This window comes from Coccidioides immitis (genome assembly GCF_000149335.2).
Source record: "Coccidioides immitis RS genomic scaffold supercont3.3, whole genome shotgun sequence".
NCBI classification, from domain to species: Eukaryota; Fungi; Ascomycota; class Eurotiomycetes; order Onygenales; family Onygenaceae; genus Coccidioides; species Coccidioides immitis.
This window is the reverse complement of record NW_004504308.1, coordinates 1365680-1380163: the sequence shown is the minus strand read 5'-3', so window position 1 is coordinate 1380163 and position 14484 is coordinate 1365680. Positions and strand designations below refer to the sequence as shown.

Sequence of the window (14484 nt, the reverse complement as noted above, 5' to 3'; positions counted from 1 at the left end):
ATGAAGGAGAGGCAAAGACAAGCAAGCAGGCCAAGGAAGGTGTGGAGACAGCAGTAGACAATATAAGAGTCTACTGATATATATAGAGAGCATCTTATGACATTCCTGCCTTAAATCTGCATGTTTTGTGTTTGCCCTGGTAGACATATTTGGTGGGATGGTATAGGGAAAAGACAATAGGAGCACTACAGTATATATCTAGGTTGCCAAAGTAAATCATTACAAAGTTAAATGACAGGCAGCTAAAGCTGCAGCACTTCAATTCAGTATTTTGTCAGATCTGAATGCTAATAGAAAGAAACTTCTAGTATTTATACCCATACTTTCACCAGTCTCCAGATACTAGCCATATTAGCAACAACATTTAACTCTTATAATTCTAAGCATGCAGACAGTTACACTTTTTCTGGCTTCTGCTTTTTCTCTTACAAGCCAACTGGATGGAAGCACATCACCAGACTTCTCTCAAGCAACATTAGAGCACCTCTCTAGCTCTATAGCAGGCACTGGCACACTATACATGCATCCACTCTCATCTCATATGCCTTCTGATGCAACCTACATCACTATGATAGGGAGCAACAGCACATCAATATTTCTGCCAACAGTTACTGGCACAATTCAATCAATCATCCCTGCTTCACTCAAGCTACCTCCTGGTCTTTCAACAATACCATCAGGGGTGTTCTATACAGGAATATCCAGACCACCTTAAAGAATCTCACAAAGCTCTGGCAGTAGCCTTGCAACCTGTACTTCTCTTGCTTCAACAGCAATATCTTTTGTCTCAATCAAAAATGGTGCTGAACACCTGTCATTGGCTGCTTTCCCTGCTGTACATGCTTGCTTATTGGTTGCCTTTTGGATTATGGTGTGTTCAATCTAGCTTAGTAGTGGTTTGACCAATGAAACATGATATCACTAGCATGTGTCTAAGTATCCAGATCCTAAATAAGTGATGTTAACTGTGGCATGGCTGGTGGCTCTGTTAATCTTAATAACTTTAAATGACCAGCTTTCCACTAGATGCTTACACACCTTTCAGGTTGTACATACATTTCTAATTGCATATGAAGAAGCAATGATTGACCAATACAAACATTATCCAGATAGAAATCACACATCCACCTGCTAGTAGAAACACATGTCAAACCTCACCACCTGTCTCCTTACTGTCATTCTGAGCAGAAATTGAATGCCACCAGTGGATTCCAATTTCAGCTTCCAACATCACAATTGTTGTATTCACCACATTCTGTGATTCAACAGCATTGGATAATTCACCTATAAGCTCTTCTCTAAGCACAAGAGACTCAATGTGCATCTTTCAGAGCTTTTCATGCTGCTCTATAAGCTGTCTATACTGCTCTTCCAGCTGCTTGTGTTGATCTATCAGCTGGTTTCACTCCATGTCTGTCTGATTATAACATTCCAGAAGTTTATTTTGAGTAAGTCATGCTCTTTGATTTGCTTCACTTGCTTTGGCTAACATTCTCTGCAGGTCAGTAATATAGTGAGCATCTTGAGACTCTCACATAAACACCCCCCAGAGGAAGTTAATGTCAAGTATAACCTGACATGCACCAGTCTATAATTCAGTTAAATAATCTTATGGATTTGATGCTCTGGTGGCTCCTACCTACTGGTGGGGAGGAACAGTTTGGTTGCTTGCCATTCAAGTAGATGCTGTTGAATAGTAACTTGGAAAATGAGGATACTCCTAAAGCCCAAAGAGGGTATTGAATTGGTATTTATATCTCATTCAGAAGAATGCTTATTCTGATAGCCATCTGGAATAAATTTGGATTTGCTAATTATATCTAGCACTGAGCATCAAACAAACACACTCCAGCATTTCCAGCAAGTGCTTCTCCCTTCTCTTAGTGTTTGTCTACCCAGTTCTCTTGTCTGTTTGTATCTTCATTTAATTAGTGCAACAATTACAGTTAGAGCTAGGAATCAAGATGCTCAGGCCACTGATGGTAGACTGTTCCTATTTCAACAGTCTGCAAGGGAAGCTTGCATGGAGAATTTTTTTTTAGTACTTACATTAGGTGGCTTGGAGCTATGATTTCCTGTCTTACAGTCTGATGTATCACCTCCACACTGCCTGATGTGCTTTCACTGCAATTCAATAGCTTTTTCTGTCTGTTGTCAATCAGCATCAACAACTTCATTGAACAAGTTCACTATTGCTTGCCAGCTGTGTTCCTGGTTCCTCAACTCAATAATATAGTTTTTCTTCCAGATGTAATATGGTTTGCTGTGACCTGACACCATTGTTGAAACTTGATTGAGCTGATGATGTTGCAGGAAGTGTATTACTGACTCTTTCTCTTGAAGTGAAACATCAAGACAAACTCTTGTCATGAACAAATTCTTTATATTTCTGGTGAACTTATTTTTTATCATGCTAGAAAGTACACAAACTATAAGAAAATTATATCATGAATTTTGAAGAGAAATTTGCCTGTAACCAATATCTTTCTGTTTCAGAGCACTTCTCCCTCTTCCCTTGTCTGAGACCCACCTACCAGGGGAAAGCAATGGGATGCAGTCACAGGCTGGGAACAATTGAACTAGAGAAAGCCAAAGCTGAATAAATAGACAGCATATAAGTTGACCACACCTCTGTATATAATCTTCCCAGATGCAGCATTGCACTATCTTCCTCTTTGCAAAATACTCCTTTTATTGCATTGCTCACAACCAAATGCTCTCTGTCTTGTCTGTGATGGACTACCTCCAGCAACTTGATGATGAGCAGCTTGAAGCACTTGCAAAGGAACTGGGCCAACTTCTAGAGGAAGACTTGCCTCTTTTCTATCTGGATCCAGATTTCCTTAATCCAGTTCTTGATTTTGGCAAAGTAGTGTTCTTGGACAGCACTACAAACTCCACACTTCCTGCCATGGATGAGGCCAAAACTCTTGAGAAAATAGATATTCCAGACCTCATTCTGGATCTTTCTGAAGCACCATTGGAAAAAGTTCTCTGAAAAGTCAAAGATCTCTCTGAACAGGTTCAGACTCTGAAAGCTGAGTGAGTATTGATCATGAATAGCTAAGCAGTTATGATGCTAACATGAACTCAGTCTTCAAGATAAGAATGAGTGAATACTCCACCCCTTATTATTACCAGCAGCTTGGTACTGACCCCTCCAGGAAAATCAACCACTTGACAAATTATATCAAGCAACTGCAGCCTTTCCTCCAGCATATCAGGGATACCATTCATGATTTGTTGATCAAGTACAAGAAGAAGTGACATTCAAGAGACAGGTGGCAAGAATTTTTTGTTTATCCTAGCTGTTTCCTATCCTTTTTATCCAGTTGATAGTAGTCTTGGATGACACTCCCTACACATGCAATATCTCTGCTGCATCTCTTTTCCATCATGTGATTTTAGTGTCATTTTTGGTTTGTGGGTGTGCCTTAGTTTAGTCACTTATTTTGTGCTCAATCACACAGTTCATAGGCTGTAAGGTAGTTCACCACAAAACAAGCCACACATTCCACCACCAAATTCCTCCAATGTTCAACATTCAATATGCAACAACATGGTCAACAACACCTCAATTAGGCTTGCAATTGAAGATCTTGAATCACAAGAGGCCCCAAATTATGCTGTGACTGCGAGAAAGTACTTAGTCAACTGAGAGACCCTGTGTGGACAGCATAAAGGCTTGCAACTTGCTCAGGATGAAGTGGCCTCCTGATATAAGAAAAAGCTCTCTGATATACAGGAGGCAGAGCTCCTGAATTATATAAACAAGCTCTCTAGCTGCGGCCTTGCCATTACACCTCAGATTCTATGAAATATTGTACAAGAGATGACAGGAGAGGATGTTGGAATCAACTGGGTTAACCAATTTCATGAGTGGCATAATAACAAGATCAAATGCTTTTATCTCAAAGCAATTAATCAAAATAGGCAGATAGCAGATAACTATCAGTGCTTTAAGCACTTCTATATGCTTGTAATTGGATGATTTATTTGATTAATTGTGATTGCAGTTGTTGATGCTGGCTAACTAGTTGACTACTTAGTTGGAGCAGAAAATCAATCAATATAATCTTGAGCTTTCAAATATTTACAACTTTGATGAAAAAGGATTCCTTCTAGGCTCCTGCCATGCCTCAAAGTATAGTGTAGCCCAAGATCACCTGGAAAAACTGCTTCATGTTCTTATAGATATCAAGCATGCCAGAGCTGTAGGGCCTGGAGTAGTTGAACACCCAGGCCTCAAACTTGGTCCTGCAGACAGTGAATGCATGGACAAATAGCTGAGTTGGCTGGGTGATAAACACTTCCTGCACATAGAGTGCAAGCTGAAGCAGCATGTCTTTTGTCTGGATCTCATCCAATGACTGTTTCAACTTGCCTACCACATAGATATCCTTCCAGTCATGTTTTTCTCCCAAATCACCCTGAACTCAGGCCCTTAGCAAAGAATTGACTTGTTGCTCTGTGTCAGAGCTGACAAGATCTGCCTTGCTTGTTGTGGAGAAGCAAATGCTGCACACATCTGAGAGCAAATCATCTTGGAGCCAAAACCCCCATTTGAGGACATTCTTCTGTACCAGGGGATTGGGGAACTTAGCCCAATTACTGTCACTTGTGGGGTCCAGAATGTGTTGCCAGATGGCATCTGCTTGTGCACTCCAGTCCATCCTTTCAAAATATTTGATTAAGAACCCCTCCACACCTCAAAAGGTGCAGCTATGAATCTCTTCAAAGATTCTTTCTTCCACAAGCCAGCATGTCTGTTCAGGTTCTTTCTGTGACTACAACACAAATCTGACTGGTGAAGCATCAAATGAGGGCAGAACACTTGCTGGAGAAGTTTCTTGAGGAACAGTAGCAATAAGATTGAAGACAGTCTTTCATATGTCAATGTCAGGAGCCTTGTGGATGACAAGCTGGACTAGCAGTTGACAGTGATCATAGTGGAGGTGGCCTTGCCAGATGTGCTTGAATAGGTCTGCCAAATCTGAATCCACATTTTGATTGGCAATCTGTGAGTGAAGGTTGAAGGCTGCATCTGCTCCCAGAAGACCATGAAGGAGTTTTGAAAGCGCATTTTGATAGAGTCAGTCAAGACAATTAATGGTAGTGTTGGATGAGATTCAATGTGACTTGTACATTGGCTCTGCTTCTTGTAGCAAGCCGCATAAATCATCAAGTGAGCCCACTAAGGGGTAGTCCTTGATGATGGATTTTTCATCTGGCGAAAGCTCCGCCATCTGATAATGTAAGAAGATTGGCTTTGATATGTTAGCATGAACACTGTCACATATAGAAAGAATAGAAGAGAAACATCATCAGCACAGTTGCCTAGTTATCACGTGACCCCAGTTTATAACCATACTGGAAAAATGAGCTTTTCAGGCAACTGTCAGAAAATGTTTATCCAACACAACCTGTTGAACCACGGGTTGCAAGCTTGAAACTGTAGATCAATCATATATTTACAATGCATGTATAAAGGGTCTGAAACATATAGAATTCAGAACATATATATTTTTAAACTTGAGGGTTTTGAACCTGATTTGGAAGCTTTTCAATTACTAGAAACTAACTAAGTATTACAAACCACCTGCACAATCTGAATTAGGCTGGTATTCGGGACAGGGACGGGATCCTATTTCCCATTAAACCTGGTCCCCATCCTGAATTTAGAAACAGCTGGGATCCCAAATATGAAATCTCAGTCCCATATCCCATCCCACTCAAGAGCTTGAGGTCCTGTTCCCATCCCTATCCCAGAAATTATTTCCTGGTCCCATCCTCAAATAGAAAATTATGTCCCACATCCCATCCCAGCAGAGATGGTAGACTCCCATTTCCCATCCCAGCCAGGTCCATAGTGGGACTGGAATGGGACCAGGATTCCCAGTCCCATTGTGTCAAATTCATAGGGAAGAGTCAAACTGATCAAATTTTGTGTGGACCATTACCAAATTTCATTACTTTTTTGATGAAGGCAGAACCCATAGAAAAATCAATTTGATTGTCAAAAGAAACCAAGTATTAAAACTAACTAATAGTCAAAGCCAGCAAACAAACAGGAACTGCCTAAATGGCAAGTTAATCATCATTGTTATCATCTTCATCATCATTATTGTCCTCCTCCTCCCTCTCCTTCTTCTTCTCCTCCTCCTCCTCCTGCTCCTCCAGAACCAGCTTTATGAACTGGACAGGAGCTCTAATACCTGCTATTTGATGGGTGGAGATCCTGACAGCACCAGAAGAAGACAGAGAGGCAGTGGTGAGTGATGGCAGTGGTGGTGAAGTGGCAGCAGTGGTAGTTGGTGGGGCAGAGGCAGCACACAGGTGGCAGGTGATGACAGCAGGGGCAGAGCAATCAGGCACATCAATCAGGCTGAAATAGTTCAACCCAATTTTGACATCAATGCCAAGAATGAGCTTCATATCATTGGTGTTAACCATAATGTACTTACAGTGCACCATTGCCATAATAGAGCCTATATTACTCAGTATAATTGTTGGTGCCATTGCTAAGAGTGACTTACACTCAAACAGAGTGCACAAGATTGCTTCAGCCACCTCCTGAAGTAACTTAATGACAGTACATTGCCAGCAATATTCATGTTCTTGGTGACAAGACAAAGTAATTTCCCAAACCAATTGCTGGAATGGGGCCACCAGCAAGATTAGCTCAGTAGAGCTCTGGAAGTGGTGGATTTCCTTGATAGCATCTATTTTCACCAATTAGCATCAAGACTGTTACCAAAAATTGTTACTTTTTGACATACAAGTGCCAGCCTTCCAATTTTGAACAGGGGGGCAGGGGCAGGAATTCTTCTGGTCAAAGTTGGCCAGGTCAATATCTTTATTGGCTTTACACCAATTGCTCTTCTTCAGGGCCCATTCTTTCAATGCAGCCTTGTGCCACTCCTCTCCAGCTGTGCAAAATGGACATGCATGGGGAAAACTAACATCTTGTTAGTAAACAATATGCACCAGAGCAGTATTCTGCAAGCACTCACCTCTTAATATGACCCATTTTGTCACAGTATATGTTTGTTGTACACACAGACATTAAAGTACAGTAAATAAAAAGGTGGTGGGGGGGGGGGAAGAGGGAATTGTCAACATTAGCCCTGAAGAGAAAGAAGAAGAAGAGAAAGAGAAAGAGAAGAGAAGAGAGACTGACCTGATGTTATTATTCTGTAGCCAGCATAGCAACAACACATTGATCTTGCCCATAGCAACATGCCTGTAGAATGTAAACAATGTGTATAGTAACCATTCTACAGTACTTGGTCAATATACTCTATAATCTCATTATTCTGTAGCCAGTATAGCAACAACACATTGAGCTTGCCTATAGCAATGTGCCTGTAGAATGTAAACAATATGTATAGTAATCATTCTATGCAAGTACTTGATTAATATACTCTATAATCTCATTATTCTGTAGCCAGCAATTCAACTCATCACATACAATTGTGAAGATGGGGCCAAAACAATATTCAATGAGAGAGAAGATCCATGCAGCACAGGAGCACCACTAGGCCTTGGAAGGCCATTAAAAAGACATATTCAAGACAGGAGAGGTAGATTGCAAGGCACACCATGACATGCTGAAGAGGATTCAAGCAAAACATGAGTGGTATGCACCCTCAGTAGTTTGTGTTGAATTATATTAACATCTATTGCAGGCAGAATAGCAGCAAGGAGAATTGCAAGACAATTGAAGATAAAGCCATTGAAGAGTTGATGGTCAAGCAATTTGCCAAGGGCAAGTCAAAGAAGTACCATGAGCACCAGCTCATGGTCTCTCAGCAAAAGAAGAGGGAGGAAGAGAAGAAGCATTACCAAGAAGAGGCTACAGAAACTGAGAATGAAGCTTGGCAGAAAAAGAAGATAGGATCCAAAAGTAATGAAATTTGGTAACAGTTCTGACATATTTAGGCCAAAACAAGCCAGGCACAGCATCCTATTGCTGCACATAGGGAGGCCCAATTCTGCCAAATGATAGTCAGGCTTGAGGCCAAGGTCATGGCCCATGGTCATGATTGTCTTGCTGTAGTCAGTGTGTTGAGAGAGAGAGTTGAGGAGAAGATGAGAGAATTTCTGGGTCAATTACAGGGTCTGAGTGAAGACAACAACAGCCCACCTGCCCCAGAGGAGGTGGAGGAAGATGATTTTGAGGTTGTGGTGTCCTCTGATGAGGATGATGAGGAGAACAATGAGGTGGAGAATGATTGGATTATTGATATCTAGAGGAGGAAGTTAGGTTTTTAGTTCTTTTTTCATATTAATTTGAGAATGGGGTGCCATTAAATTGGCAAAATGTTTTATTTTCCTGAAGAAGAATGTTCCATTTTGTAGAAGAAGAAGATTTTGTAGTTGGTTGCTGTACTTACAGAGTAAAATGAGGCTAACTATCTAGAGATTGTCAAATTTTGTGTAGGCTCTGACCACATTTTGTTACTTTTTTGACTAAGGCAGAACTTAGAGAAAAATCAATTTGATTGTGAAAAAAAAAAAAAAAAAGAAAAACCTAATGGCTGAAGCTAGCAAACAAGCAAAATCTACAGAGATTCCTTCAGAATTGACCATAGTTCAACATGGAAAAAAACAATTTGTATTGTGGAAGGAGCTGCATCATAAGTTGTTTGTTACTTGATGATTGACTACTGAAGCTGCTCAGTTGATTAATGATAAGAAGCATGGTGACCCCAACTGGAAGGCAAAGCAACACCATTCTGATTTTTGGTCAAAATTTGATCAGGTGGCAGAGCATTCTAAGGGCACTCCAGAGGTGATTTGCAAGCATTGCTAAACCTTTCTCAGTCATTCAAGCTTTTCTCAAAATGGTACAAGTGGTCTGAAGAAGCATTTAATGAGCAAAGATTGTACAAAAACTGATGACAGACAGGGTAACACTCTGGTTAACATGATGGTAGGTCATGGATTCTAATTTCCCAAATGTAACAAATTTTAGTAACAGTCCTGGTGTCTTAGCAACAGTTTCTGAAGCATCCTCAAACAGATTCAGATCTGCCTGTTCCTGAATGCAATCAAGACAATTTTCTCCAGCAGCTTGTGCAAACATTAATATTCTTGAATCTCTCATTTTGTGCTATTGAGAATCCAGCATTCTGCACATTAATAACCATGCTCAATCCTGCAATGGCTTTACAGATACCCACATGAGGAACATTATATCAGGTCATGAATGATATGTACAATCAGCTATTCTGAAATCTTCTCTTTGACCATGACTCAACAACCAAGGTATCTCTGACAGTGGATAATTGGACAAGTCCCAATAACCTTGCCTTTATGGCAATTAATGGTTATTACATTACAAAGGATTGGGAGTACCATGAGCATTTACTGGATTTTGAAAGTTTAGAGAATGCTCATACTGGCAAGAATATGGCAGAGATTCTCCAACAATCACTAGCAGCATGGAGACTTGAAAGCAATCTTCTTGTAATTACAAGTGACAATACATCAAACAATGGTACCATGCAAGCACATCTTACACATCAGTTGAGGCCAGCATTGCAGCAGTTGAACAAGATAACTGATTAAAATGCAGAGAGTGAAACAATACTCTGTCTTGCTCATGTGATTCAACTTGTGGTTCAAGAGCTGGTTTGCAATCTCAAGATTCAGCCAGACAATAATACTCTACCCACTACCTTTGATGAGAGCTCAATTACTGATGACCTAGCATCAACAGACACATTTGCAAATACTCTTAGAAAGATAACAAAATTTGGTAATGATCTTGATATACTTGAGTTGATTTACTAATCTTTGCTTGACAATAGATTTATCTTGTTGCCAATGCAACCAATGCCTCCCCTCAACTTGCTGCATGTTTCTGAGAATATCAACAAGAGAACCAGCACAAGATGATTCAAGATGTTTGCACAAGATGGAATTTCACCTATAAGATGTGTGTTCATGTCTTGTTGCTTTGACAAGCTGTGGACTCATGGATCCAGAACTCATCACCAAAATACCAAAGACTTTGCTTATTGGACCATGACTGGAAGCAGCTAGAGTATATGGTTGGACTGTTGCAGCCATTCAGTCAATTTATCAAGGTACTGTCCAAAACAACAGGCCTAACAATTCATCTGGTATGGGCAACATACAATCATCTTTTCCAGCATTTAGAAAGAGAGAAGGACAAGGCCCAACAGTTGACAACAAGAGAGAACATTCAAGAAGCTATTAAAGCTGCCAACTTGAAATTCCAGAAATACTATGGTGATACTGAGCATCCAAAGAGTGAGCTGCTAGCTGTAGCTGCTGCCCTCCATCCATCACACCACATGAGAGCATATGATTCAGAGGATTGGACCAGTGATGAGCATGAAACATACCAACAATATATTTTGAGGTTTTACAAAAAGCATTATGAGAAATATGAACAGCCAAGAGAAGTAATACTTGATGTAAATGATGTATGTTTGTTATAAGTATTATTCTGATTTCTTCTCTGCTAACTTCTCTAGAATATTGAGCAAATGATTTTTGAGAGACCCCATCAAAGATGAGCAAATTTCCAAAATGAAATGGAGTGATATTTAAATGATGAGAATTTGACATCACCTCAAGCTCCAATTCTGGAACAGTAGAGGATGCTAGAGCCTGATTTTCCAACTGTTGCTTGAATGGCAAGAGACATTCTGGCTATATCTTTGACAGGAGTTGGGGTAGAATGGGTTTTCAATGTTGCTTGGGATACATGTCATTATTGATGATTGCAGCTCCATGCATCTACAATCAAGAAGATCATGCTGCTTAAACATGGAGATAAGGTGCATATGCTGGATGAAGCACTCATATCACATGAGGAGTTGGCCAAGGAAGTCATCCAAGACAATCAAGATGATCAAGATACTCCAGAGATTGTACAGGAAGAGATTGCAAGCCTGCTAAATCCACTACTCAATCCAGATGAGAAACAGAAAATACATCAACATTATCAATAGATAGACTCAAGTAGCTAATAGCTTGCAATATGATCCAATTATGTAAAGAGCATTATCAAATTTCAGTACTTTTCCAAAGTTGAATAAATTGATAAAATTATGTTAGGACCATTACCAAATTTCATTACTTTTTGACAACACAAATGGGACCAGGGTTCCCAGTCCCATCCTACACTTTACTGGTCCCATCCCATATACAATATTGAAATCCTGGTCCTATCCCATTTTGTCATGTCAGATCCCGGGCCTGTCCTACTAGCTAGATTTTGATTCTGGTCCCAATCCCATCCCAATCCCAGTTCCCACAAAACTGTCCCAATATGCTGTTAAACAACCCAGTCCCATCCCATTAAGCTGAGCTTCAACCTGATCCCATCCTCAGGACAGGAATTGGGACAGGAATCTGGGACCAGGACAGGAAATCCCGGAACCGGATACCACTCTAATCTGAATTGTAATGAATTTTTTTTTTTTTTTTTTTTAAATTTGAGCCTCCCTGGTTGGAGTCTCTAGTTCAGGGACAGGGTGTAAAACCAGTGCAGAAGAATTATCAGGGTGAGCTTATTTAGGCTGCTTGATTGTACTTTCAAGCAAATTGGCTACACTGCCTCCAGTTAGAGACAGGCCTGATGCAGAGATATTCAGCTGCAACTGAATAAAGAGAGAAGGTGTGATTGAAGTAGGGGAGAGAGAGAGAGAAGTGAATACAGCAAAGAGCAGAGCAGCAGCAAATCAGTCTATCTTGACTGCTGATTTATAAATGATTTCTTCTGTCTTTTGCTTTTTCTGTTATCAAATATTAAAGTCAGTTCAATTCATTCCAATATTGTATCAAGTATACTGACTACAGAAGATAAACAATTGAACTTTAAGTTCTGATGAATGTTGGCCAAGGTTCTTTCAATATTCTATATATATAACTACATTAGCATGAGTTAAATGTATGATATCCAATCAGTTCAACCTATCTTGACAGAGTGGAATGTATGCTCCACAAGCTCTTTTTGTTTGGCTTAAATGAACACAAGCTTTTTCAATACTGTTAAAGTGGCAGCACCAACTTCAGTATTGAAAGGGGGAGAAGAGAGAGATTCATCAGTTCAGACTGACAGAAGTGCCATTTTGGCAAGTAATTCATTAAGACTAGTGGCCTGTTCCACCATACTGGCTTTCAATTTCTCTTGAAGTATCACATTCTTAAGCCTGAGGAAATTATTATAATCAGACAGCAATACTGTCACTTTCTTCTGCAGCTCTGAAGAGACAGAAGTACAGGCTTTTTTATCTTCTGCACAATTGGTGCAGGTCTTTGTGATTTCTTGCTTGCAGGAACAAGACTTTTTGATGTGTACTGTATATACAAATGTTAAACAGTAGCCACAGAATATATTATCTATTATAGTAGGCTCCTCTTTAACAGTCAAGAGCTTTTGCTCTGATTTCTTCTTTGTGAACATTAAGAAGTACTTGTTCTGAGCTGCTGCCAATTTACATGTTTGTAGAGTTATTTTTTGCTATTTCTGCATATATTGTTCTTCAGTTTGCTGCAGTTCCTTATTTTATTCTGAAATCCACCACTTACCTTGATATTGGAATAGAGGGAGAGGGATAATAAGAAATATAATGAGCTCAAGAGAAGAAAAGAAAGAAAAAAAGAGAAGAAGAGAGAGATTTTGTGTAAAAAGAAATTATTATATCTAATGTGTCTGCTTGATTGTTTTGAATTTCCTAATTAGAATGTGTCTATTTATATATTACTAAGTACTAACTCATTTTGCTTAGAGCTCCTACAGCTAATTATGGTGAATGATAAAGAGATATATATTAAATATAGTGAAATTCAGCTCTTGCAAGCATTGATATAACAGAGCATTGCATTAAAGTCTAGATATTAAACCCTGAAATCTATTTTAAAGTACAAACTAACAGTCAATTTTAATTCAAGAAGGCATCTTTTTATGTATTCAACTAGAATCTGCATCTCTTTTGGAGCATGTGACCAGTTGTGGCTGATGCAGATCTCTTTAAACAGACAGGCTAATTTGTTACAGTCTTAAAATAATTCTCTGTAATGTTCTGCAAAGGATTCTGATTCTTCTTGTCTGAATTATCATTCTCTGGCTCCTGTGGAGCTTGCACTGTCTAAGCTGGATGTAAATCAGGTTCCCTGGACAGCATACTAGATATTAACTGGACTGCATCCAGAATTCCTGGCAAAGTCTCAACATAAACAGTCTTTGGCTTTCTTGATCAGACCTTCTGTTGGGCAAAGTTGTCTGAATTGATATCTCTCAGTTCTGGTTTCTGTGTCAAGCAGTTCTAGAGCTTGAGTACAGAATTCCAGATGTAGATTAATGGAGTGGATGCATCCCATTTCAGACTGTTGTCATTAAGATACAGCTTCATATATGCTGCTAAATTTGCATACATACCTATTGCCATAACTGTCAAAGCAGAAATCATGGTAATTAAGATTTATTATTAACTTATATTCAAAATACCATTTCTCTTGTAGAGCTGACTTCTTAAAATTAACACATGGCTTGATCCAGTAAAAGGCTTCACAGAATTGGTTCCACTTGAACAATTAGATAAAATAACTGATCAGCTTTTGTTGATCAGTTATTTCATAAAGTCTGAAATTGGGATTCTTAGTCAAGCTGAGTTCAATATATTTTCTGACATGATTCTGCAAATGAGGTCAGTTTATATCATAACTAGAAGTTTAGAAACATTGTTCTGATCTTCAAGCTACTCAAGATCTTACATTTTCAATCTTTACAGAGATTCAACATCTGCCTGGAAAGTTCACAAAAATATAAGTTGTTTCTTGCTTTCCAGTTCTCAAGACTCAGCATCTTCTGAATGGTATTGGGAATTGGGTCAGTATTTAATGTTAATATATAGGCCCATTGCATCTGATTTTGTATCTTGTGCTCCACTACTTGAACCTACTTTTTAATCTTTGTATGATCAGAGAATGCTTCAGTTCAGGTACTTGTATTTAAACTAAATGATGTCTCTTGAGCCTTTAGCATATTGTATAATTGAGCCCATGGGAAGATGCAAGCTGTTCTTTTTAATGCTAGTGTACTCTGTGTCTCTAACATTTTGGCTATTGGATTGCTGTTGAGAATGAATAAGAGTGAATGCTTGAATTTTAGAGGAGTTTGCTATCTATTATATAGTTGACTTGGAGCATATTTGACTGCTCAAGTTACTATTCAGATCTGTATCCATATTTCTCTACATTCTAAAATTTAATACTGCTAAGTGATTGATTTCTTTGAAATAGGCTGATTATCTAGAAGAATGCAGATTATTACTGATCTTGCATCTCTTAGAGCTAATTACAGATCTAGATAATCAGAATATTACAGTTGGTCTGTAGTACAGTTGACATATTTTGTAGCTGCTCTAACATTCAACTTTGCTATAATATATCTGATTCTCCAATTAAACAGCAATTTTCTCTCTAATTTCTATATACTTTGTT

General features: G+C 39.1%; 5 protein-coding genes across 5 annotated transcripts; 1 reads left to right on the top strand and 4 right to left on the bottom strand.

The window, feature by feature from the left end:
• Positions 1-1147: 1147 nt before the first annotated feature.
• On the bottom strand, positions 1148-2370 carry CIMG_13213 (uncharacterized protein; the record flags this gene model as incomplete). Its single annotated transcript, XM_004444974.1, has 7 exons — positions 1148-1284; positions 1365-1389; positions 1429-1485; positions 1644-1720; positions 1896-1918; positions 2050-2148; positions 2330-2370. The coding sequence occupies 7 exons, from the start codon at positions 2368-2370 to the stop codon at positions 1148-1150; spliced, it is 459 nt and encodes a 152-aa protein (XP_004445031.1).
• Positions 2371-2734: 364 nt separating this feature from the next.
• CIMG_12163 (uncharacterized protein) lies at positions 2735-3267 on the top strand (the record flags this gene model as incomplete). Its single annotated transcript, XM_012358577.1, has 2 exons — positions 2735-2989; positions 3064-3267. 2 exons carry the CDS (start codon positions 2735-2737, stop codon positions 3265-3267), a joined length of 459 nt encoding a protein of 152 aa, XP_012214000.1.
• An 872-nt stretch (positions 3268-4139) lies between these two features.
• Positions 4140-4673, bottom strand: CIMG_13212 (uncharacterized protein; the record flags this gene model as incomplete). Its single annotated transcript, XM_004444973.1, has 2 exons — positions 4140-4430; positions 4527-4673. The coding sequence occupies 2 exons, from the start codon at positions 4671-4673 to the stop codon at positions 4140-4142; spliced, it is 438 nt and encodes a 145-aa protein (XP_004445030.1).
• A 1417-nt stretch (positions 4674-6090) lies between these two features.
• On the bottom strand, positions 6091-7030 carry CIMG_13211 (uncharacterized protein; the record flags this gene model as incomplete). Its single annotated transcript, XM_001241249.2, has 4 exons — positions 6091-6488; positions 6537-6722; positions 6780-6958; positions 7014-7030. 4 exons carry the CDS (start codon positions 7028-7030, stop codon positions 6091-6093), a joined length of 780 nt encoding a protein of 259 aa, XP_001241250.2.
• A 5058-nt stretch (positions 7031-12088) lies between these two features.
• Positions 12089-12761, bottom strand: CIMG_13210 (uncharacterized protein; the record flags this gene model as incomplete). The annotated part of the gene is made up of 2 exons (XM_004444971.1): positions 12089-12468; positions 12758-12761. The coding sequence occupies 2 exons, from the start codon at positions 12759-12761 to the stop codon at positions 12089-12091; spliced, it is 384 nt and encodes a 127-aa protein (XP_004445028.1).
• Between the last annotated feature and the right edge of the window lie 1723 nt (positions 12762-14484).